Raw genomic sequence first — 26,442 nt, 5'->3', positions numbered from 1 at the left:
TACAAAGGAGGTTAGGCAGGCGAAGGCAGATTACGAGATATCTTTGGCAAGGGATGCAAAGAAAAACAGCAAAGAGTTCTTTACTTATGTAAACTCCAGAAGGAAGGGGATGAATCAGATTGGTCCACTGGACATCGATGGGTCAACTGTTGATGATCCTGCTCAGGTAGCTAACAAACTAAATGAATATTTTGCATCGACATTCACACATGAGGAGTTATTCAGCGAGGGGAATGCCAGAGGTGTATTCAACTCTGGCAGTAAGCTAGAGACTCTTGTAATCTCTGAGTAAAGTCTAGGAGAAATTGTTGAAGATAAACACAAGAAAGGCACCCGGGGTGGATGGGATCTATCCAGTTATATTAAAGGAGGCAGCAAAGGAAGTAAGCAAACCCTTAGCCATAATTATGAAAGCTTCCTTGGACTCAGGGGAGGTACCCATGGACTGGAGATGTGCAAATGTGACCCCAATTCACAAAGAAGGATCAAAGGCTGACACAAGTAATTATAGACCTGTGAGTTTAACTTCTGTTCCCGGAAAATTAATGGAGGCACTGGTTAAAGAAGTACTGCAGGATCATCTAGACAAGACTTCAGTTATAGTCGGACACAGCATGGTTTTGTTAAGGGGAAGTCTTGCCTGACCAATTTGATTGGATATTATGATGCAGTCACAAAAGAACTGGATGCAGGGAATAACTTTCATATTATATACTTGGATCTTAGAAAGGCTTTTAATACTGTTGCACAAATTGGAGCAGTGTGGCATTGGAGGCAAATTGCTGCTATGGATAAAGGGGTGGTTGAGGGGGAGAAGACAGAGAGTGGTAATCAATGGACACTGCTCATCGGGGACTAATGTTATTAGTGGAGTCCCTCAGGGTTCAGTATTGGGTCCATTATTGTTTTCTGTATTTATAAATGATATTGATGATGGTATATCAAGCTTAATGTCCAAGTTTGCAGACGATACAAAGGTTGGCAATGTTGTCAAGGACACTACTGACACTGTGCTGCTGCTGCAACAGGATCTGGAAAGGTTAAGCAGATGGGCTGAGAGGTGGCAAATGAAGTTTAACATTGACAAATGTAAAGTACTACATATGGTAAACAGCAACCCCAGAGCAACATATCAACTCTGTGGTACTACACTGACAGTGGTAGAGAATGAAAAGGACCTGGGGGTGGTTGTGCAGGCAGATATTAAGTTCTCTGAGCAGTGCAGACGGGTGGAAGAGTAGCTCATGGTGTATTGTCAATGATATGTAGGAATTTTTCTAGCAGGGATAAGGAGGTTATTATTCCCTTGTATAAGGCAATGGTCAGACCACACCTAAAGTACTGTATACAGGCCTGGAGGCCTCATTTCAAGAAGGATGTAGAGCTGCTGGAACGAGTACAGAGAAGGGCAACAAGAGTAGTGAATGGAACAAAGGGGTGCTCTTACGAAGAAAGGCTTAAGGTTTGCAAATTACAGTGTCTGGAGACTAGGCACCAGCGAGGTGATCTGATAGAGGTGTATAAAGTCTTGAATGGTTTGAGCATGCTCAATGCTGATGGGATTCTCCCTCTTGCTCAGAATAATCACCTGAGAGGGCATAAATTCAAATTGAGGAAAGACAGATGTAGGATAGACGTGCAGAAATTTGCCTTTAGCCAGTGGGTGGTTGGTTGGTGGAACAGACTTCCATCCCTTGTCGTGGAAGTTGGTGGCCTAAATAAGTTTAAGGCTCAGCTGGACAGGTATTTCGAACGAACAGAGGGGTGAAGTGGAATTGGTAATTTTTTTTTTTTTTTAATTTATTTATTTATTTTATTTTATTTTTATTTATTTATTTTTTTTTTTTTGGCTGATGTTGCATAAGCTTGATTTCTTGCATCAAATTCCTCTACTAATGCTAATGCCTGAATAATTGTACCCAAGTATTTAAATTGCTGTACAGTTTTCACCTGTATTCCATCTAAATCCAGAACATCCTCACTTCAATTCATGTACTCTGCCTTATTAAAATTAATTGTCATGCCCCATGTTTTATATCCTACTAGTAAATTTCTGCACATGTAATTTGCATCTTTATCATCCTGTGCTACCACAACTTGTCACCTGCAAACAGTAAATTGCAAGGGTACTTATTTTGACCAATGGGAATACCCATCGCACTGCACTTCTCTGATCATGGTCTTAGAACAATTTCCAGGTATAGCTTAAAAAAAGTAAGTGACAAACAGCATCCTTGCAGTCCTTTGGAAGTTTTAAATTTTGTTGATAGCTTTGGAACAATTTTAACACAGTGTGTATTGTTCTTGTAGATCCTTCTAATTATATAAATTAATGACTGGCTTATTGATATTTTTTCCATGGCCTTCCACAAAAAATTTCTTGCTACATTATCGTGTGCTTTTTCTAAGTCTATGAATAGCATACCTACATATCTTGGTTTATCAATAGCATATCTTGGTTTCTAGTTTGACATTTTTACAGAATTTGCTTAACAGTAAATAAATGGTCTATACATGAACATCCAGTTGAAAAGCAGCATTGCTCCTCAGAAATTACAATATCTTGTTCCAGTTTTGATTTTATAACTTTTCCAAAAATTATTTACCAACTGTTTTCCAAAAACTGTTTACCAACTGTTTTCCAAAGTTTACTTAATACTGCAATTGCTGAATCAATACAGTGAATTTAATGTATTGAATCATTTCAATAGTCCTTAAGATATATTAATAACTTTTAAATGGATTTTCACTTAGTTGACTTTCTAATAAGCATATATTCAGTTTTGTTTTATATTTTCTATCCATTTTAACATATATTTGGTGGGGGAGGGGGGGAATCTGGTAAATTTTTAAAATTCTCAGGAAAATATTTCTGTAGGCTTTCTAAAGCAGCCTGACTCTGGGAAAGAAAAAGAAAATATAAAGAAAAGAAAATAAAGGGATAGCTGTTGACGAGGCTACTAGGAGACGGTCGTGTTCAAAGCCGCTAAGTGGATTTTTCTTATTTATTGATTTGAAATTATTGTTTTTCTAAAACTTTTGATTTAAATTTAGTAGTATAACATTATTTTGTGATTTTCTGATTAATTTGGTGTATTTATTCTTTACTCGGCCTTGTAATTGCATAAAAGTATCGGTAAGGGTTTCCACGTGTTTCAACTCCGCTACCGTTCGTAACTTTCCCGCCTTTGTGATACGATAGTTATATACCGTACTAGATAGCGTTAGTTGAACTTCGTTAGCAGTTAAATTGTACGTTTAAATAAATACATATAACGACTTAGATTACAAACATAATATAATTAATTATATTTAACATAATTAATTAATAAATTAATAGAATCATGACTCAGACCAGAGCAGCAAAGCAAAAGGCTCAAGCTAATGGAAGTGCTGTGGCTCAGAGCAGAACTGAGGAGGGCAGTTGTCCTCTGACTCACAGCCTTATAAAATGCACTGTTTGCTTGATGTTTGCAGAGCAATCGGGTACGGGACATGATACTGCCAAGGGGGATGTCTTTGTGTGTGCGCGATGCAAGGAGTGTATCGATATCAGGCAACAACTCAGCGTTCTTGTGAGCCTATATGAGAGCTTGAAGGACAGGGTGGATGCCCTCGAAGGATTAAAAGTGAGGGACCCATCAAGCTCTCAGCTGCCCACACCAATGCCAGAGCTTGCACTTGGTCATCACGCAACACAGCAGCAGCCCCCAAGGCAGAATGTGCAGGTCCCAAAGGAACTAGTAGTTGTTGGTGACTCTATTGTCAGGGAAACGGGGAACATGCTTTGTAAAAAAGATAGGTGGAACAGGACCAGGGTATGTCTGCCAGGGGCAAAGGTTGATGACGTTGTAGAGCGAATATCATCTTTTAAGGGCACAAAAGGTGATATAGTTGTACACGTTGGCACTAATAATATTAAGAGTAGGAGACCGGTAGAATTACTTAACAAGTACAGGTCACTGTTGAACAAAAGCCGAGAATTAGGGTTGAATTTGAAAGTGTCTGCAATTCTGCCCAGACACGATAGGAGGGAGTATATGATGAGAGCCTTGTCGATCAATTCGGCCCTGGAAAGATTGTGCAAGGCTCAAGGGGTAGAATTTTTTCAGCCTGGACTGTACTTGTTAACAGGAGAGATTGCTTCTACAGGGATGGGATACACTTAAATAGAAAGGGTGCAAGAATATTTGCTGATGCTATCGAGGCAGTGTTAGGTGGGTCGAAAAACTGCTAGCTTGGGGGGAGACAAAGACCAATAGATTGACAGTAGCCACTGGCAGAGGTGAAAGAGATTCTTGCACTGCCTCTATTAGAATGAGCAGAAGCCTGAAAAACAAGATGCATGGTATTTCAGAGACTGCTGGGAGCCATTGCGGTACAAGTAAACACATGGGTTGTGTTAGGGTAGCTAAGAATAGAAACAGGTGCAGGTATACTTGCGTGTACACCAATGCTAGGAGTTTAGTAAATAAATTTGATGAATTTGAGGTATTGCTCAAAACATCAAAGGCAGATATTGTTGGGATATCAGAGACGTGGTGTCACACAGATATAAGGAATGAGTAACTGGAATTTGGGGAGTACAATGTGTGTATAGGAAGGATAGACAGGTTAGGAAGGGAGCACGGGTTATGCTATTAGTTAAGAAACACATAAAAACCAAGGAAGTGAAGCCAGTCGACATCGCTGGACAGTGCAGTGTTGAGTCAGTTTGGTGTGACATAAGCATTGGGAGATCAAAATTGAGAGTAGGAGTGTGCTATAGGCCTAATGACTCTGATGAGTATAATACGGAACTGTACAGGGAAATAGAGTGGGCCAGTAAATCAGAGAGAGAGTCTTATAATGGGAGATTTTAATTTCCCAGATATTGACTGGAATTTGGGGGCTGGTTACTCACACACTAGCAGGGCTTTTGTGGATTTATTGGATGATTGTTTTCTACATCAGCATGTTCGGGAGGCAACTAGAGGGAGTAATACTCTTGATTTGATTATCAGCAGTGATTCTTCATGCATTAAGAATCTGCAGATAAATGAACCACTAGGTGGCAGTGATCACAGTGTGCTGAAGTGGGATTTACTCAAAGAGGTAACGACCATTAGGGGTAAAGGGAAGGGTTATTGCTTCCGTAAAGGCGACTACGATGGACTGAGACAGTATTTAAATTCTATACAGTGGGACCAACTGATGATGTTACCAACAGCAAATTCAAAATGGGAAGCATTCAAAGAACTTATCTTGGAAGCTACTAGGCTTTACATACCAACTAAGAAATATTGTTCAAGGTTTAGGCCAAAATGGATGTCAGATGAACTAATTTTTTTTTTTTTTTTTTTTTTGATTTGGTAGTTGTTGGCGCATCGGCTTCTGTGGCCATATTGCACCTCCCAAGGTTTTTTTTGCAGTACTTTGATCCAAGCCCGAGGCGGGAATCGAACCCGCGACCTTTGGGTTGCCGGGCAGGTACTTTACCCACTCGGCTAGCCCGGTCGGCTGAGATGAACTAATGAGGCATATGGCAGAGAAGAAAAATGCATGGGATACTAACAAATTAACACATGACACAGAAGCCTATGATAGATACAAGTTGATATGCAACCAAGTTACAAAGGAGGTTAGGCAGGCGAAGGCAGATTACGAGAAATCCTTGGCAAGGGATGCAAAGAAAAACAGCAAGGAAGTGAATTGGTCCACTTGATATTGATGGGTCAACTTTTGATGATCCTGCTCAGGTAGCTAACAAACTAAATGAATATTTTGCATCGACATTCACACATGAGGAGTTATTCAGCAAGGGGAATGCCAGAGGTGTATTCAACTCTAGCAGTAAGCTACAGAATCTTGAAATAACTGGGAGTAAAGTGGAGGAGAAACTGTTGAAGATAAACACAAGAAAGGCACCCGGGGTGGATGGGATCTATCCAGTTATATTAAAGGAGGCAGCAAAGGAAGATAATTATGAGAGCTTCCTTGGACTCAGGGGCGGTACCCATAGACTGGAAATGTGCAAATGTGACCCCAATTCACAAAGGAGGATCGAAGGCTGACACAAGTAATTATAGACCTGTGAGCTTAACTTCTGTTCCAGGAAAATTAATGGAGGCACTGGTTAAAGAAGCACTGCAGGATCGTTTAGACAAGACTTCAGTTATAGCTCAGACACAGCATGGTTTTGTTAAGGGGAAGTCTTGCCTGACCAACTTGATTAGATACTATGATGCAGTCACAAAAGAACTGGATGCAGGGAATAACTTTGATATTATATACTTGGATCTTAGAAAGGCTTTTGATACTGTTGCACATGGAAGACTGCTACACAAATTGGAGCAGTGTGACATTGGAGGCAAATTGCTGCTATGGATAAAGGGATGGTTGAGGGGGAGAAGACAGAGAGTGGTAATCAATGGACACTGCTCATCGTGGACTAATGTTATTAGTGGAGTCCCTCAGGGCTCAGTGTTGGGTCCATTATTGTTTTCTGTATTTATAAATGATATTGATGATGGTATATCAAGCTTAATGTCCAAGTTTGCAGACGATACAAAGGTTGGCAGGGTTGTCAAGGACACTACTGACACTGTGCTGCTGCAACAGGATCTGGAAAGGTTGAGCAGATGGGCTGAGAGGTGGCAAATGAAGTTTAACATTGACAAATGTAAAGTACTACACATGGGAAACATCAACCCCAGAGCAACGTATCAACTCTGTGGTACTACACTGACAGTGGTAGAGAATGAAAGGGACTTGGGGGTGGTTGTGCAGGCAGATATGAAGTTCTCTGAGCAGTGCAGATGGTATGCAAGAGTAGCTCATGGAGTATTGTCAATGATATAGAGGAATTTTTCCAGCAGGGATAAGGAGGTGATTATTCCATTGTATAAGGCAATGGTGAGGCCACACCTAGAGTACTGTATACAGGTCTGGAGGCCTCATTTCAAAAAGGATGTAGAGCTGCTGGAACGAGTACAGAGAAGGGCAACAAGATTAGTGAATGGAACAAAGGGGCACTCTTACGAAGAAAGGCTTAAGTTTTGCAAATTACAGTGTCTGGAGACTAGGCACCAGCGAGGTGATCTGATAGAGGTGTATAAAGCCTTGAATGGTTTAAGCATGCTCAATGCTGATGGGATTCTTCCTCTAGCTCAGAAAAATCACCTGAGAGGGTATAAATTCAAATTGAGGAAAAACAGATGTAGGATAGACGTGCGGAAATTTGCCTTTAGCCAGCGGGTGGTTGGTTGGTGGAACAGACTTCCATCCCTTGTGGTGGAGGTTGATAGCCTAAATAAGTTTAAGGCTCAGCTGGACAGGTATTTTGAACGAACAGAGGGGTGAAGTGGAAGTGGTTTTTTTTTTTTTTTTTCTTTGGCTGATGCTGCATAAGCTTGCTTTCTTGCATCAAATGCCTCTACTAATGCTAATGCTAAAAAAAGTAGTTTAAGCACATTTCCTTCTCTATTAACACAGAAAATTGTTCTATTTCAGGAGAATTCATATCTAAGCCATGTATTCATCAGGCATGCATTTCTCACAATATAATAATTTTATTTAACATCAGCTCTTTATTACAAGTTTAGCTGTATTTAAAAATGAGCATGATAATGATACACAAAATGCAATTATGAATGGTCACATAATGCTCACATGTAGGCTACGTAATACACACAGCAGTGAAATGTTAAATACATAATGATCACTCGTAGCAGTTAAGCCAACTATTTTCCATGATAGTGGTGGTGTAGACTTGTTTAATGATTACTATCAATAGAAATTAAGAATCTTTAATTCTACCTGTTAAACTATTTAACAAACAGTTGAATGGGTTGTTCAAGAGGACTGCTGTGTCAGGACCAACATATACATTATGATTAATAGCTGATTAAGATTAAGTTGTTGATATTGATTTATGTGATAACAAAAATCAACATGCTGATTTGTGACACCAAGATGAAACAAAATATAGATATTAATGTATATTATCAAGTTTTCATAATGAAATAAGTATACATATTTATGTATACTTATTTCTTTATCATCTAGATTCAGAGACACAACACAGTCAGATTTGTATGAATGCTATGGGTATTGCCACAGCATTCAAGAAAATCTGACATTTAATCTGTCAAGGTTAGTACACATGAAAACCCACCCCAGGACAAAAAAAATGAAGAAATTTCATACAAAATAAATTAATTTTATAAAACAACTATATTCTTTGGAACTTTTCATCGAAATTCTAAAGGAAAGATTAATAATAAAAATTCTTTTTAAGTTCAGAGACAAGGTCAAAATGTTCTCCAAAATGTAACTTTTTGTGAGCAGATTTTGTCATTTTCTGCCATGCAGCACATTGTCTGCAGCAGTGATACGTCCCACTTCCACAGTTTATAGAGGCTACTTGCAGTGGGGAGGATGGCATAAACAATAAATATTTTATATTTCTTGAGAAAACAAAAGACCAAGCATTGTTATTAACTACTTTGGGTTTTTATTAGAAAAGATTGCCCGTGTGCTAACTAATTGATTTGGGAATTAGTACAGTAAAGTTTCACATTTCAGTGTTTCCAAAACATTAGTCCAAATGACACCATAAGCATAAAGCATTACAAGTGACCTCTCCCAAACCTTCTGTAGGCTATTTTTCAAGTTTTGTCAATATTTTGTAGGTAACTGATTTTTAACTTTGTGTTTTTTTTTTTTTGACAACCTAACGATTCTGCATGTTATTAAAAATATTTTATTATATTAAACTAAAAAAATATAAATGTTCCTTTTATACTGTGGCATGACCACTAGGTCAGATGATGAGTATAAACAGAGTATGTAAATTAATCATTTGACAATAAATACAATCATTAATCACATTTAGCAGTGATACAGTCTTGAACCATAGCCCACTCAAACATGTGCTATGCAACCTTGCAATGACCAATTCAGCTATGTTAGGGTTCATGTGTTGAGTATTGTAACATAATAATAAATTATAATAATAATACTGCCATTATAAAAAACCTACTGTCATTATGATTCTAATATTTTAATTTTACATAGCAAACACTACAATAACCAAAAAATAAAAACAAAAAAAAATTCAATGAGAAACACTCAAAACTTCCCACATTATTTGTATCTTAAGGTAATTAATTGTCTTACTTCACCAACTAACACCCATGTTACAAAATTTCACACTAATGCTGGCAGTTAAAGGAGATGGTACTTTAACTAATTCACAGTTAATGATTGAAAATCAAAGTAAGAATGATTAACTACGTTATCAAGAGTAAAGCCTTGACCTTCAATAAGCATATTAAAACTTTGGTTTTAGCATATTAATCTATGTAGAGTATGTTAGAATATTTATGATCATAGACTACAGAACATATATATCAGCTCAGATGTTGTGGTGAAATATTATGGGGAATAATAGGAACTTCAGCTACAATCGAAGTATTTAGCACAGGTCATGGCATTCTTCCCAGTATGATTCTGAGAATCCACCTAAGAGTCACAATAAAGATTTATGAGACCATGCTCTCATTCTTTAATGTCAGATGTTAATCATTAAATTTCTTAAGTCCATATATTAATATAGAAAATACAGCCACTCCACAACTTATGAAAGAGTTGTGGAAAATTCCGACTATGCGCACTGAATTTGACTGAAGCAAAAAAAGAAATGTTTGAGAAACATATAAATAGAATTATTTATTCAATTTTATTATCTCATGCACAGAAAAAATTACAAAGTATACAAAATTACAAAAATTTCAAAATTATAAAATTACAAAAAAGAGAGAGGAGACAGGCATAAGTCAGCAAGTTTTACTTTTCGAGCATCGTTGTCAGAATTAACTCTCAGCTGATAAGCATGCTGCTGTGGAAGTTGAGGGCTGTGGAGATTTAGAAGGGGTTTTTTCCAACATATCACAAAATTTCTCTACAGCTGTAGAATCAGCACTGGCAACTTCACCGCATACTTTAATGTTTTGGAAACCAGCGCGATGCTTGAACCTATTAAACCATTCATTGCTTGCCACGAACTTGGCTTGGGGTTCACCATACTTATCCATAATATCTTCATAAATACTTCTTACTTTTGCTTTAATGGCCATCGAACTCAGGGGCACTTGCTTCTGAATCTGCTTTTCCATCTTCGATATAGTACCTGAACGCTGTTTTGTGATCACTGTTGATCTCAAATGCATTGATCCTTTAACATGTTCTTTTATATGCACACTGTCCTTTAAAATGGTATTCACTGTTGAAGAAGTGAGACCTAATTCCATGCAACTTTGTCTTGCTTCGTACTTCTTAATTATTTTCATTTCTAAATCAATTTTGTTTCGTTTCCTAGCACTGTCAATACCTGCATTTCTGTTGTTCCCTTTCCCTTCAACATTGTAATAAATAAATGATTCTGAAAATTTCTTTATATTTTTTATATGATTGAAGATTTCAGTGAAGGGGAACTCATTTCACCATAATACCATAAGGTAAAAACCCACAGAATTCCAGTTATTGGTATTATCACAAATTCAATAAGATTGAGTTTACTACCCATTTATAATAGATTGCACTAACAGAAAAGCCCAATAAACTGGAAAGTGCAAATTGTTTTATGGTAGTGACCTCCAGAACTGTGTTTTAGAAAAATATCACAATGGTGTTCAAAAATTGATTCTTATAACAGAACATATGATAATGATGAAAATGTAGTGCAATTTCCATTATAAAAATTACCTTTTAGAGAGGTAAATAGCTTAGTTATATAGCAAAAATTTCAACTTCCAAGGTATTGGAACAAATTACAAAAAAAAAAAAAAAAACACATTACATTGGGTTCACATTACGATATTTTCACAATACCTCTATTTCTTCCTATGGGATGCAAAATACGTTCCAACGATTTTTTTTTTTTTTTTTTTAAAGTTTGCACTGAGTGGCAAAAACTTGCATAAAGTCGAATTTCCATAAGTCAAGCATTCTGTAAGCCGTGGAGTGCCTGCCTGTATGGACATAAAAGAACCCAGTGATATTAGAGATATAAAGTTAAAAGTGAAGAGATAAAATTAAAAGTAAGGAAATGGAAAAACAATGTAAAATATAACATATTAATGAGTGTATATAAAACAGAAAAGGAATGGGAAAAACATATTGACAGGATAGAAAATAACAGGTGGAGGAAAACCTATCACCCAGCAAGAAGAATTCTTAACGGCAAAAAAGAAGAAGATTAACATCAAAGTGAGTGAGTATAAATTACATTTTCAAATTCCGTTACTATTCATTTTCTTTAAACTGATAAAAAAAAAAATAATCAAGAAAGCAGTTAAAAAAAACAAAAAAACACAACAGTTAAAGAAGTTAACTAACAATATTCTCTATTAGCCATATTAAATACTTACTAGCATATGCAAAAACTCAAGAGATAGCTGAACAGTGGTATGTGAAGGAGGTTGCATAGCTTTCTGTAAAAATGTTTCTACCTTCCCAAGCTTTAGAAGCTTAAAAAATAAAATAAAATACCATGAGTCATGAACATACACATAAAAAGAATAAAAAAACCTATATTGGTGGCCAATAATTTATAAAACAACAGAAATTTTGTGATCTAATTAAAATAAATTATAAATTAACAAATTTTATACACATTATACTTAGAACCTACCCTTTTTATATGGGAAAATTAATATTCCTTTCATTCACTATTTCTTATAGCAATGAAACGTTAAACTTTGATATTAGCAGAGTACATGGAATATTAATATACTTAATATATTCTTACGTTGAAGGAAGCCAGATGCACAAGCCAGCTAGAATATAATATATGTATTCCTAACCTGAACAAAGACTATAATGGAGAACACTGCCTAACTATAATCTGAGGAACTTAAGAGGAAAACTAAATTTGACTGTGTACTTAGAAGAGTTGGATGCTGGTAAGAAAAACATCAGGAACAGGAATATTTGATGAGTGATTAGAATTCTATGGTATACTATTAGATACCTGAACAAATTGAATAAGATCATTAATAATAGTGGTGGCAGCAATCAGTGTATTAATGTGGAATTTAATTAAAGATATATCTACTGCCAAGGGTAAAGGCTTTTGCTTTCGTAAGGGTGACTACAGCAGTCTCAGACAGTTTTTAAATTCTATGCAGTGGGACTAACTGATGATGTTACCAACAGCAAATTTTAAATGGGAAGCATTCAGGGAAGTAATCATAGAAGCTAGCAGACTTTTCATACCAATGAAGAAATACTGTTCAAAGCTTAGACTGTCAGATGAACTACTGAGACAAGTGGCAGAGAAGAAAAGTGCATCGGATGCATATAAATTATCAGACAATTCAGAAGTCTATGGTAGATATAAATAGTCTGTAATCAAGTCAAAGGAGGATAGGCAAGTTAAAACAGATTATGAGAAGTCTCTGGCAAGGAATGCAAAGAAAAGCAATAAAGCTATGCCTATATTAACAGTAGGAGGAAGGGATTGAATCACATTGGGCCACTTGATGTCAATGAATTAACTGTTGATGACTGCTGACAAATTGAATAGGTATTATGCATATATATTCACACATGAATTCTTTAGGGAAGGGGATGCCAGAAGTTTATCAAACTCCAATAGGAAGATAAATGACTCTGTGATAATAGAAAGGAAAGTGGAAGAGGAACTGTTGAAGCTAAACATAGAAAAGGCACCTGGGGTGGATGGGATCTTTCCAATCATTAACAGAGGCAGCAAAGGAGGTAAACAAGCCTCAAGCCATGATTATCGGAGCATCATTGGATTCAGGGAAGGTCCCTATGGACAGGTTGAGTGGGAGAAGACAGAGAGTGGTAATCAATGGACACTGCTCTTTGTGGACTAATGTTATTAATGGAGTATTCCAGGGTTCGGTGTTGGGCCCATTGTTGTTTTATTTATTTATCAATGATATTGATAACGGTATACCATGCTTAATGTAGAAGTTTTCAGACGATACAAAGGTTGGCAGAGTTGTTAATCACAGTATGCTACTGCAAAGGATCTAGAAAGTTGGGCAGATGGGCTGAGAAGTGGCAAGTGAAGTTTAACATTGACAAATGGAAAGTACTGCATATGGATAGCAGTAACCCCAGAGAAATGTACCAACTGTTGGTACTCCACTACACTCAGGGTAGTAAAGAATGAAAAAGACCTGGGAATAATTGTGCAGTAAGATTTGAAGTTTTCTGAGCAGTGCAGACAGGCAGCCAGAGCAGGTCACAGCATCTTGTCAATGATACAGGAATTTTACTAGCAGGGATAAGAAGGTGATTATCCCCTTGTATAAGGCAATGGACAAGCTACACCTTGAGTATGGCATACAGGTCTGGAGGCCTCATGTTAGGAAGGAGTTGCTAGAACAAGTACAGAGAATGACAGCAAGACTGGTTAGGGGAACAAAGTGTGTTCTTACCAAGAAAGGCTTAAGTTCTGCAAATCGCAGCATCTAGAGACTAGGCACCTGTGAAGTGATGATCTGATTGAGGTATACAAGGTCTTAAATGGTTTGAGCATGCTCAATGCTTGGGATCCTTCCTCTTGCTCATATTACAAACTTCCATCTGTCATTGTAGAAGTTGACAGCTTAAATAAATTTGCATCATATCTCGTCATCACCAATTTCCAAGTGGCACCACACTTCCATAACCCTATTAAATCAGCATTAGTTGTCCTAACCATGAGTTCAAATTCAGCCATTCTATTAACATTACCAAAGATACAGTTAAAACTGTAATCATCTATAATTTATTTAGGTTATTTAGGTTTGTTATTTATTTAGGTTTGTATCGCAAGCTTTATCTCTTTCCCTCATTTTAAACATTGCTACCCTCAGAACATCTTATTAACATCGTCTGTTGTAGCAACAAACAAGAATTCATGATATGAATGCAATTTGACCCATCTCATCAGATAAACGCAGATCTAAATTACCCTTCTCTCTCTAACTAGCAGTTTCCCTGAATCTAGGGTATACTAAATAATACTGGCAAAAATCCTTGCACCATCTTTCTTCAAATGAATACCATCTCTACAAAATAGATTTGTATTACCTACAAATGCAGGCCATGCTGATAAAAAAATTTTCGCCCTAGAGCCTTGCAGATTTCCTGAAGTCTCAAATTAATCCACTTTCAGCATATAATTCATCCTATTGTGTCTGGGCAGAACTGCAGACACACATTCTGACCTAACTCACAGCATTTTTTTCATCATAATCCTATATTTATCCAACAGATAGTCACATTTTGTATGTTTAATATTGTTAGTCCCCACATGAATAATAATTCTCTCTGTACCTCCCTTAAAATCTGACTACTTGTTGGTTACAGCAATTGTTGCTCCTTGCAAACACACTCTGGTTCTGGACCATCTATCTTTATTACAAAAAAATGTTACCCATTTCTATGAAAATAGTCTCCCAATAAAACTAGATCACCTTTGACTAGAGCAGTCTGCACTTGACTATTCTTTTCTGGGACCCGAATCGGTGGTGCATCACTTGGCATGTCGGAAAATACTTGAATCTCCGACGAGGTCCCAGTTACATTTGTTTCTAGGGCAAGCACTCGTTTCTTCAGTGACTCAAATTCTTCTCCTAACGCAACAAGTTGTAACTTGAGATCATTACACTCCTTACATTAGTTACAAAGAAAATAATTGCCAGATGAGCTAGGTCTATCTACTAGACCAACCTTAGAATATGTGCCACAGGCTATATAAATGATGAAGTTGCGACTCGTACCAGAAATGCTTGCAGGCATTTCCGTTTGAGTACCAATGTCCCTGGACTTTGTTGTTGTTATTTGATTTTTAGGAGCATTAGCAACTAAGGCCATATTGCTCTGGGAATATGCGGTGGTCATTCCCTGACCTTTCCGCATCCTCCGTATTTGGTGGTGACGGGCTCGAACCCCGGTCTAATCAAGAAGCGTGTGCTACGCACTGCTGCTCCTTCCCACCTGGCTACGGAGGCGCCTCCTGGACTTTGTATTGTAAGTGGATCTTGTAGAAATCATAATTTAAATAAAATTTGAAATTTAGAAAGATTACAAAATTTAAATTTACAATATATTACAGTATTTATGTTAACAAAATATTGCAGAAATTAAACCGTTGACAAAATTTAAATCACTAAAGAAGTTAAATTTAAGCTATTGAACAAAAGCTACAAAATTTCCGGCCAAAGTATTGATCACAAAGGCTATCTGAATGTTAAGCTGTAGCTTTCCAAATACTTTACAAATTTAAATTTACAATATACTACAGAATTTAAATTAACTGAGTATTACTGAAATTATACTGCTAACAAAACTTTTAACCACTAGTGAAATTAAATTTAAGCTACCCAAAGAAAGCTAGCATTGGCATTAGTAGTGGCATACTGCTCCAAAGGTTTGTCCAGTTCTTGAATTTATTGAACCTATCGTCTTTCACAACGATAAATAGAAATTTGTCATTGTGGAAGTTGCTATCAATCAATCACCCACTGACTAAAGGTAAATTTCTGCACATCTATTCTGCAACTGTCTTCCTCAATTTGAATTTATGCCCCCTCAAGTGTGTAATCTGAGCAAGAAGAAGAATCTCATCAGAATTGAGCTTGCTCAAACAATTCAAAAGTTACGAAGTTACAAAAAGTTATGAAGTTCCTGCCAAAATATCAATAGCTATTTGAATATTAAGCTGTAGCTTTCCAAATACTGATCTAAATACAAAAATAAACTAACCTACATGACTATAAGAATTCAAACTATATATTAACTACAGTTTAGTATATTAAAATAAAAGAAACCCTCAAAATTATTTCAAAAACTAACCTGCAATGAAGAGCTTTGGAAATACACAGCCACATACCGTAGCCTAGATCCCAGAAGCAATCATGATGCACTGATCAGATGAGATAAAAGCTGGAGGCAAGAGATATGTTGTATGAGGTGATGATATTTTTAAAATGACATACAAATGGCAAGTTATACCTAGTTCCTTGGAAGTATAACTAGATGGGATCCATAATTGTCATGGATAGCAGAGCAGAGATAATAATATTATACACTAGCTATTCTGGGACACCTAGATCATTACCATTATGTTCAGTCTATGAGACTACCTGGTGACCAATCTACCAAAAATAGTTGAATCATTCTGGTGGTATTCCCCAATAAGTAATAATTATGGATCTTACCATGATGCCATCATAATCTCAAAAGATATGAATCACACTACATGACAGAAGAAAAAAGAATTTCAAAGCTATGCTGTGGATGCTAAACATGGTTTTCTCCACTTAAAGCCTCCATTAAACATAGCATTAGCATTTCACCATGTAATAAGAGTCATATGTCATGTGGTATGGATGCCACACACCTCTTCCTCTACTATGTTAGATCATCCTTGTTGTAACAATGGAAGAGAATATAATGTTGTTACATCATGATCACCTCCATTGTATTATAGGCATTCATAATATGTGTATATATATATATATATATATACAGGATTACTATTCATCAGATTACCAAGACAGTGCAAGCAAAGAATCTGAATGTTGTAGAATGAATGGTTCCACCCAAAAATTCAATTCTTTTGACTCACAAGTGGAACCTGAATTATCAGCACCATCAACATTTTAGACTTCTAAATGGCAGAACTTTAGCTGCCATCAAAAGGTCAACTGTCAGAATAATGCCAATTAAAGTCATCTGGTTTTTTTTTTTTTTTTCATGCTAATTTTTTCCTGGGGTGAACATGAAGCCCATGCCCACAAACATATATTTTATGTAATTTTTTTTTTTTATTCTGCTATACTCTTTAAGGAAATTCTAAGTGTTTCGTCAGTAGCAAGAAACTTCATTTAAGTACAGCAACTGTGGACAGAACCTAGTTATCGTGTGACATTCGCTTGCATAACATTCTGTGAACAAACTTCAAGAAACTTCCCATTGTGCAACAAATTGTTTGAAGGAATACTATTCATCAGCTCCTGCTGTAATTGGGGTCCCTTAAGGAGGGACAAGGAACAATAAAAAACATGGCAGCTTCATATTCCCTGACAGCAAAAACACTAAAGTAATTAGAAAGCAGAAAAAGTAAACCCTTGCTAATCCGGATTAAATGGGGGAAGGGATCCGGATTAAGCGATAATCCAGATTATTGAAGCAAAGCAAAAGATAGCCTTAAAAGAACAAAAACTTAGAACACAAATAAATGGAAAATTTAATAAATAAAATATGGGTAATGCTGATGAAAGTAAATAAAAATATATAAAAAGACAATACATTTATCCATCTATCGATAGATAAATGTATTGTCTTTTTATACATTTATCAAGTAGTTGTATACATTTATGAGTTGCACGCCAAAGCCACTTCATCATTACTGTGAATGCCAATTAAATACAGCTTCTTCCTGCAACACTTCTTTTGGCTTTTTTAATGGCTGGCTATTTGATATACTGCTTTTATCACTCCCTACATCGAATTTAAAGCAAATGTCTTTATAGATTTTTTTTTTTTTTTTTTTTTTTTTTAATATCTGACACAGTCTGTTGGCCAATACCAAATTCTTCAGCAATTTTTTTTTTCAGGCACACCATTTTGAAGTTGTTCTATCACTTGTGCTTGTTAATGATAGTTAAAGTAACATGTTTTCTTTTTATTCCACTTTTCAATTCTTTAGAATCCATAATCATACAATACATGTTAACTTATACACATATAGACATATAAAGAAAATGAAGTGATATAAGCAATAACATCCATCTGACTCAGAGTCAACGAAAATACTAAACAACACGCAAGACTATGTAATGTATGTTCCATCCATCTCTCTCTCTCTCTCTGCAGTCAGAGTTACTCATCTGCCTTCCTAAATCGCATGTGTCTTTCAAAGTACTCAACTGTGAACAAAATTTCTCATATTTTAATCCGGATTAACTGTAACTGGATTAGCAAGTTTTTACAGTAATTATAAAAAATATACTACTAAACCCATAAGAATAAGACTATTTTTCTAATAGCCATAAAATTAATAAAGAGAAAAAACTTGAAAATTTTTACATTTATTATTATAATACTTTAATATTGCAGATAACAAAATTACAAAGGGGAAAAAAAAATCAATCAGAAACATTCAAAACTGCCTGCACTATAAGCATTTTAAGATGTGGTCTTATAATTATCATCCATATTGACCTATATCAATTTTTAATAAGTAGCAAGCAAATTCACACTCCAATTAAATTTCAGTATTCAAAAATCAGTTTATGAGATCTGAGAGTAACAGCATTCAAATAAAAATAAAAATAAATTTTTTTTTTATTTATGGTCAATTTTTAAAGCTATTTTCAAGAGAATAAACAAAAAAAACTTAGTTTGAAAATTGTATAAAACTTTACATTCAAAATAAAAAAATATTAGATTATTAAGAATTATTACCATCAATGTACAAGTAAAGTAATATGGGAGAGGATATAGATAACAAAATCATACTTTTATTCGAAGACAGAGATTTTCTAATCGTGTTCTAAGCATTTCTGGAAGTGGAAATTCTTCCAGACGTGATTCTCTTCCTCTAGTAAATAAATGATAGCAAATTCCTGGCTGAAATCTAAAGAAAAAAAAATTTTTAGCATCTATATATCTATATTCATGTAAGCAGTGTATATAGTAGTAGTAGTGGCATGTGATGCAAGAAAGCAAGCGTGTGAGCTTATGCAGCATCAGCCAAAAAAAAAAATAAATAAATACAAAATAATCCCCTCTAAATATTTGTCCAGTTCCTCCTTAAATTTATTTAACCTATCAATTTCCACAGCGACAGATGGAAGTTTGTTCCAGCAATTAACCATCTGCTGGCTAAAGGCAAATTTCCGCACATTATTCTACATCTGTCCTTCCTCAATTTCAATTTATGCCCCCTTAGGTTCGTAATCTGAAGAATTACATCAAAATTCAGTGTGCTCAACCCATTCAAGTCCTTATACACCTCAATGAGATCACCTCACAAGTGCCTAGTCTCCAGCTGCTGCAATTTGCAGAACTTAAGCTCTCCCGGTAAGAGGATCCCTTCATTCCCCTCACCAATCTTGTTGCCCTTCTCTGTACATGATCAAGCAAATCTACATCCTTCCTAAAATGAGGCCTCCAGACCTGCACGCAGTACTCAAGGCGTGGCCCGACCATTGCCTTATACAGAGGGACAATCACCTCCTTTCCCTGCTAACAAAATTCCTGTATATCATTGACAACACCCCATGACCTGCCCTGGCAGCCTGTCTGCATTGCTCAGAAAACTTCATATCTCACTGCATAATTAATTCCAGGTCTTTTTCATTTTCTACCACCTTAAGTGTAGTATCACACAGTTGGTACGTTTCTCTGGGGTTATTTCTACCCATATGTAGTACTTTGCATTTTTCAATGTTAAATTTCAGTTGCCACTTCTCAGCCCATCTGCCCAAATTTTCTATATCCTGTTGCAGTAACACACTGCCATTACTATCATTAACAACCCTGCCAACCTTTGCATCATCTGCAAACTTCGATACTAAGCGTGATATACCTTCATCAATATCATTGATAAATATACAAAACAACAGTGGACCCAAAACCGAACCCTGTGGAACTCCACTAATAACATTAGTCCACAAAGAGCAGCACCCATTGATTACCACCCTCTGTCTTCTCCCACTCAACCATCCTTTTATCCATTGCAGAAACTTACCCTTAATACCATTCTGCTCCAATTTGTACAGTAGTCTTGCATGTGAAACAGTGTCAAAAGCTTTCCTGAAATCCAAGTATATGATATCAAAATTATTTTTTGCATCCAGTTCCTTTGTAACCACATCATAATAACCAATCAAATTTGTCACACAAGACTTTCCTTTAACAAACCCATGCTGTGTCTGAATTATTGCTGCAGTCTTGTCTGGATGGATCATCCAGAGAGATGCACTGGTTAAAGATGCATTGCAGGATCTGCAATGCATCTTTAACCAGTGACACCATTATTTTACCCGGAACAGAATTAATGAAAACTAATACTGAAATAGGCCCATACTCAGTTAAACAAGCAGTACTGCAGATGTTGTGTGGCATGATTTATAATTAACAAATTATAACATACACAGAAAGTTTAAGGTAGAATCTTATATGCTACACCTAAACATCCAATAAAGAAAGAACATGATCAATCTCCAGCTCCACAGCAATTGAATAAATGAAGATAGGAAATAAAGGTGAGGAACACATATGCCATTCTCTAGGGAATTACTGGAAAAATGTCTCTGGACATTTTTGAATGTCTCTGGAGGTATCTCCAGACATATTCAAAAATATGTTAGTTTCAACCACCTCCATAATAATATTAACAACAGAAGGGTTAAGCAGGACACACTTAGCTGTCCTCTGAATCTGCTGATACAAAGAAATACCATGCACTATTGTGAAAATGGCTATGCAGGGTATTGCAAATATTATAAACTGAGAGAGGCAGATCCTACTTCTAGCATGAGTGCCCATATTCAATAACCATCTAACATGGGAAGCTGCCGGTTGCAAAGGGACAGAAGTAAAAGGCAAACCACGAAAGGAGACCATAACCTCACTCTCACAAGTATAAAAATCACTGATAACTTGTAAGTAATGAATACTACTAAATGCAGCATAAAAGGTTCTCCTAATGAGGAGGAACAACAACAAAGCAATATACTTAGAAAACTCACATGTCAAGATACTGCAACAGGCAACAATGGTCTGTAACAGAACACAACTTATGTGCTGTTGGTACACCATAAAATTAAGGAAGCTGATGCCCCAACACCTGAATCCTCCAACGTACAGCTTTAATAACTTTCTTGTCCAGAAACCATAAACAAGTTCATTAACTTTGGACTCTGACTTCCTTAACACACTTAATGGAGAATCCTGAACTGGATGATAAACCTGTTAATCCTTTAGTAAAGATAAAACTTTCTGAATATAATCTAGCCAGCTCAAAACAACAATATGCCACTCTTATGTGTAGGCAATAGAACAATATCCTCATCACTGCATAGAGAATTGAAGGGGGGATGTGGTATATATGGTGGAACTGTATAGTAAATATGCTAAAGAGCAGTGACTACTTTAAAAACATATTTCAGTAGCAATCTCCTACAGAAAACAATCAAACAAAAATTCTACACCTAAAACTAAATATAAAATGTGGTGGGGGGGAGGATTTCCAAGACAAAACAGAAGATTCCATATCTAAAGACAAAATTTCAATTACCCAGCATATAACTCCCTATTATTATTAGCCATATGGTGTAAGGAAGCCTGAGGCTTAGGCTGCACCAGCCAAAAAAAATTCCCGAGTTACCCTGAGAGAGAGAGAGAGAGAGAGAGAGAGAGAGAGAGAGAGAGAGAGAGAGAGAGAGAGAGGTCAGAAGTAGAAAGGAATCACCAAGAAAGAGAAGAATTATGATATCCAGCTCAGGACCCTGGGTGCGCCAAGCCCATAACACCAGATGTGAGCCCCTGGGGCTTATTCAGTTTCTCAATGAATTATTAGTAGTAGTAATGGCATATAATGCAAGAGAGCAGGCTTATAAAGAATTGGCAAAAAAAAAAAACCCTCCACATCACCTGTCCATTTCCTCCAATAATCTGTCTGGTTCTTAATGGAATTTATTCAAACTATCCACTTCCATAACAACAGATCGAAGTTTGTTCCAATTAACCACTCACTGACTGAAGGCAAACTTCCGCACATCTAACTTGCAACCATCCTTCCTCAATTTGAATTTATGCCTCCTCATGTATAGTCTGAGCAAGAGAAAAAATGCCACCAGTTCCAAGCTAGCTCAATCAGATCACCTCACAAGGTGCCTAGTTTCCAGACACTGCAATTTGCAGAACTGAAGCCTTTCCTGGTAAGACTATCCTTTTGTTCCATTCACCAGCTTTGTTGTCTTTCTCTGCACCTGTTCCAGCAGATCTACATCTTTCCTAAAATGAGGCCTTCATTCAGGTAGTACGATAAGAGTACAAGATGCAGCCTAACCATTGCCTTGTAAAAAGGGAATAATCACCACCTTATCCCTGCTAGTAAAATTCCTGTATATCACTGACAAAACCCTAAAAGGTGTGTGTGCGTGCGTGTTTGTCAGCAAATTTCTACATGATATACATGACGCTGCATATTTTATATTATTTTTAAGGTTTTATTTCTGTCATTAAGCTACTCCACTGGTTATTACAATAACTTCTATGAAAAAGTACAATTATAAACTTTCAGTATTTTAGCAATTGCTGATCAATAACAATTTGCCATCATCAGATAAGATGGCTAATGCTGGAAACCTATTCACAGTGAGTACTATTGTAGTCACTGTGAATATAGCTGTGTTGTCCACAGCTATATTCAGCTCATTGGTTGGGGGAAGAGAAAGCTCCACCTCCAGGGCTTTTTCAACTTTGAAAATTAGAATTAGACTGTGTGGGCAGGCTGGGATAAAATCTCATAGTTGTATCTTTGCAATAACACTCACTTTAATGCATCTGGCCTCTTTACACAGTGCAGCTATTAAAAATTTCCCCAGAAACTAATGAATGTAAATACTTGAGAAGCATAAGGAGCAAATGCTATTTGTTTCATTTTGCTTGGCTCCCGCATCTTAATTCAGGTCCAAAACACCATAACTATACTTCATCAACTGCAATTACACGGGTCAACATATAAAATGTTATGAAAACAAAAATATCCAATCTTGATTAATTTTATGCTCCTGAACACAAAAATCACATTAAAATTTGTCAGCTGACTCTTGTTTTAGAATTACAGTTGGGAGTCTCATATTAGCGAGTTACTCTACATTATCAACTACAGCTCTTGGCAAAATGCATGGCAACACTGCAGTTTCAGTACCATCACGCTCTCATCACATCACATGATCAGCAACTGTCACCTTGCTCTGCATCATGTGATAAGTTGTTGTCACCTCAAATGCATCTTCAACTCTGTTGCAGTAATCCTCGAATACAACTAGGTATTGGGTGATTTGTTCTCAGTTAACCGTTGTTTGTTGTGAGGGGTTCCTACTTTTTGCACAGTATTTGTAAGGTTAATATGCCCTGTAATTCTGAATAGTACGGATGACTTCTGTTATGTATGTGGAGAAGTCATGTTAGCTTCGAGAAAGCATCCATTGACTCAAGCCATAAAAAAAGCCTACTTCTTGTACTTTGGATGTAAAGTAGGTGACCACGACAAGAACTGGACTCCAGACATATCAAATCCCAATGTGTGGATGAATTGAAAATGTTTTGTACCTTTCACAGTGCCCATGATATGGAGAGAGTCAACATAACACATCACAGACTGTTACTTCTGTATGGTGCCTCCTATTAGAAAAGGGATGACAATGAAGAAAATGTGGACAGTGACATACCTAAATATATCATCTGCATTTTGTTCCATGCCTCACAGTGAAGTATTTTGTCCAAACCTATTCCTGAACCATCTAACTATTTTTCTGTACACTCTGATGAAGATACTGATGAACATCAACTGGATAACATGAAGAAGTACAGCAGCCATCTACATCAAGGGATCCACCATTTTGTCCAAACCTTTATCCTTCTGAACCACGTAAGAGTACAGAGAGTGAGCTTAATGACCTTAATGATCAGGGATTTCGAATTGCCGAAGAATGAATTAGGCAGAGCTTTTGGCCTTATTTAAAGGCTACAGCAGTGAAATCCTCTAGATCATTTTGTAAAAGTGATATTTTGTACATTTTACACACACACTTTTGACTGCTTAGGTTCTCTACTGTCATCATCTTTATATATTTTTTTTTTTGGAGGGTTTAAAAAGTTTTTAGCCTAACAAAAAAGACAAATAAAAAAATCAAAGCTATTTTTATTCAACATATTTCCCCCTTGTATCAATGCGCTTTTTGCATCAGTCCTCCAAGCATTTCAGTCCCTTGGAATAGAAGTTCGAAGTTTGCTCCTCTAACCAGGCCTTGGCCACGCTGATGATGTCATTTGTGGTGTCAAAATGTCTTCCTTTTAAAAAGTTTTTGAGATTGGTAGATGGCAGTCAGAGGGAGCCAGGTCAGGTGAATAAGATGGATGGTCCAAATATTTGAAACCTAATTGTTTGATTTTTGCCATTATCTGGTGTGCCTTGTGTGCTAGTGCCATTGTCTTGAAGGAAGATGATGCCTTTGCTCAATTTCCCACGCCTTTTTTCTTTCAATTTTTCCTTTACTTTTTCTAACTGAAATTCTTTGATTTTCAAGTATCATTTCATGAATTTGATCAATGTTTTCGGGAGTTGATGCAGAAATCGGTCTTCCTGACCTTGGAGCATCTTCAGCAACAAAACTGCCTCTTTTGAATTTGCCAACCCAATTTTTTATAGTTGCATAAGGACATTATTCTTTTAGTGTTTTGGTCATATCTTCAAATATTACTTTTGCAGAAAAACCCTTTGAAATGAAGGAATTTTATGATCACACAGTACTCCATCTTCTCAAACTTGTGATTTTCCCTTGACTCCACATTTGACAAGAAATTTCTCAAAGGCTCAAAAAAAAATTTAATTTTTTTTTTATTTCTGGATATATGGTTTTTATATTAAAAAACGATCGCTGATCACAAACATGATAATTAAATTGGTCAATTTTTTTTAAAAATGGGTCATGCTAAAAACTTTTCAACCCCCCCTTGTATTTCACCCACATGGTTCTTTTGTCTCCAGTCCTTTCTTGTGATAATTGTTGATTATGTTAAGCAAGTTCTTTAACCATTTTTTTTTAAAATACTTATCCCTTTGTTTTCTCTGTCCATTGTCTTGATATAATATATGTTTCAACCACATGTTTCTTTTGATTCTGGACTCTGTTTTATTAAGTTCTTTAGCTGTTCTATCTATGCATTTTTCCTTAGTTCCTCTGTTGTGTCAACCACAAAATACATGCCTGCTTTATATATTCTCTCCTATACCTATCACATTACTTATATCTATTTTTTCTACTCTAAATTTAAATCCTCTTTATTTTAATTTACTTTATTAAATAATTCTTTGCTAAGGCATGTACTTTACTTTAGAAACAGAGGACACTGTGTATATATATATATATATATATATATATATATATATATATATATATATGAATATGGGTTAAGTTAATAGTGGTAAGAGTTTTTAAAGGTAAAATATGATATACTAGCTTATCAGGTAAACCAAAAACCATAGCGGGTACCCAACGTAACCTAAATAGTAGGCACTGCTCATGGAGTAAATTGCATATAGCTTACACGCATTAAAAACGTCGTACCTATATTTGCTCTATGGGTAGGAACTTATTCTGTTAACTTCTACTGTGACTTTGAGAGATACTTATCTGACGGCCTTTCTATGTGTAATATTATGCAGTATATAAAAACTGCAGAGGGCGCTACATGTAATTATACTTAATTTAGCACTTAACTTAGCTATTACATTTCCTAGGGGGGCTACGATCGGTAGTTATATATGCTACACATGCTAATACACGTGGTTTTTTAGTACTTTGGCTATACGGTGGTAAGCATTCTTATTTTAATCTTAACGCATTCTATACATCTGTGCATTGCCTGCCATAACCAGGATACCTTACTATAAGGTTGCATCCTATGTTAATTATTTTACTTTTTCTTTTCTGTTTAACTTTCACTTTCTTATCCCTATTTATTCATACCTCATGAACTATTAGAGTATTCGAGGGGGATTGAGGTACTATATCTATTCTTATACCTTTTTCCATTCGCCTTGGTTAGCGCTAGCTCCCACTGTTACTTTTGCTTAGACTACCGTGACTGCATTTACTATCAACTACACACATATGCCTAATAATAATTATAACTCTTTCTCTAATTTAAATTTAAATTTTGGCTATCCGTCGGGCTAACAGTCATCTTGCCAGCTTACTGCTAAATTTGGGATTAATCAACATAATTTTATTCTCGTCACTACTTTTTGGCTCTAACTTACTATTTTACATATAGTTATGCTGGACGATGACTACAGAAACGGATAGCTCGTTAATTATGGTTGATACATTGAAAGGGTTAGCCCTCGAAAAAGTCCCTTTCAATGTATCTTATTGCCATAATTAACATTTTATTTTATTTTATTTTTTTTTTTTTATATTTTTATAATTTATTGCTTATGTCATGGAATATATTGATATATTTTTTCCAGGTCACGTTGGGTACCCGCTATGGTTTTTGGTTTACCTGATAAGCTAGTATATCATATTTTACCTTTAAAAACTCTTACCACTATTAACTTAACCCATATTCATATTTATACAGACCGATGTAATGTTTAATCGTCTTAGATGGCATTAATTGGTTATGTGACTA

The 26,442-nt window shown here is 36.0% G+C and overlaps 1 protein-coding gene across 1 annotated transcript in view; it reads right to left on the bottom strand.

Annotated features, from left to right (window-relative positions):
• The window catches only part of LOC150085305 (ATP-dependent DNA/RNA helicase DHX36-like), a 184,096-nt gene that overhangs the window by 81,659 nt on the left and 75,995 nt on the right, over nucleotides 1-26,442 (bottom strand). Inside the window, exons 6-7 of the mRNA XM_090374522.1 lie at nucleotides 18,529-18,646; nucleotides 11,412-11,510 (exon numbers count right to left, since the gene is read on the bottom strand). Of these exons, the coding sequence (XP_090230648.1) occupies nucleotides 11,412-11,510; nucleotides 18,529-18,646 (217 nt within the window). The remainder of the gene's footprint in view (nucleotides 1-11,411; nucleotides 11,511-18,528; nucleotides 18,647-26,442) is intronic.

The sequence above is a fragment of the Mastigoproctus giganteus genome, chromosome 5 (assembly GCF_048544385.1).
Source record: "Mastigoproctus giganteus isolate SK-2022 chromosome 5, ASM4854438v1, whole genome shotgun sequence".
In the NCBI taxonomy this organism is placed as follows: domain Eukaryota; kingdom Metazoa; phylum Arthropoda; class Arachnida; order Uropygi; family Thelyphonidae; genus Mastigoproctus; species Mastigoproctus giganteus.
The sequence above is the reverse complement of the archived record's forward strand: the minus strand, read 5'-3'. Positions and strand labels throughout refer to the sequence as shown.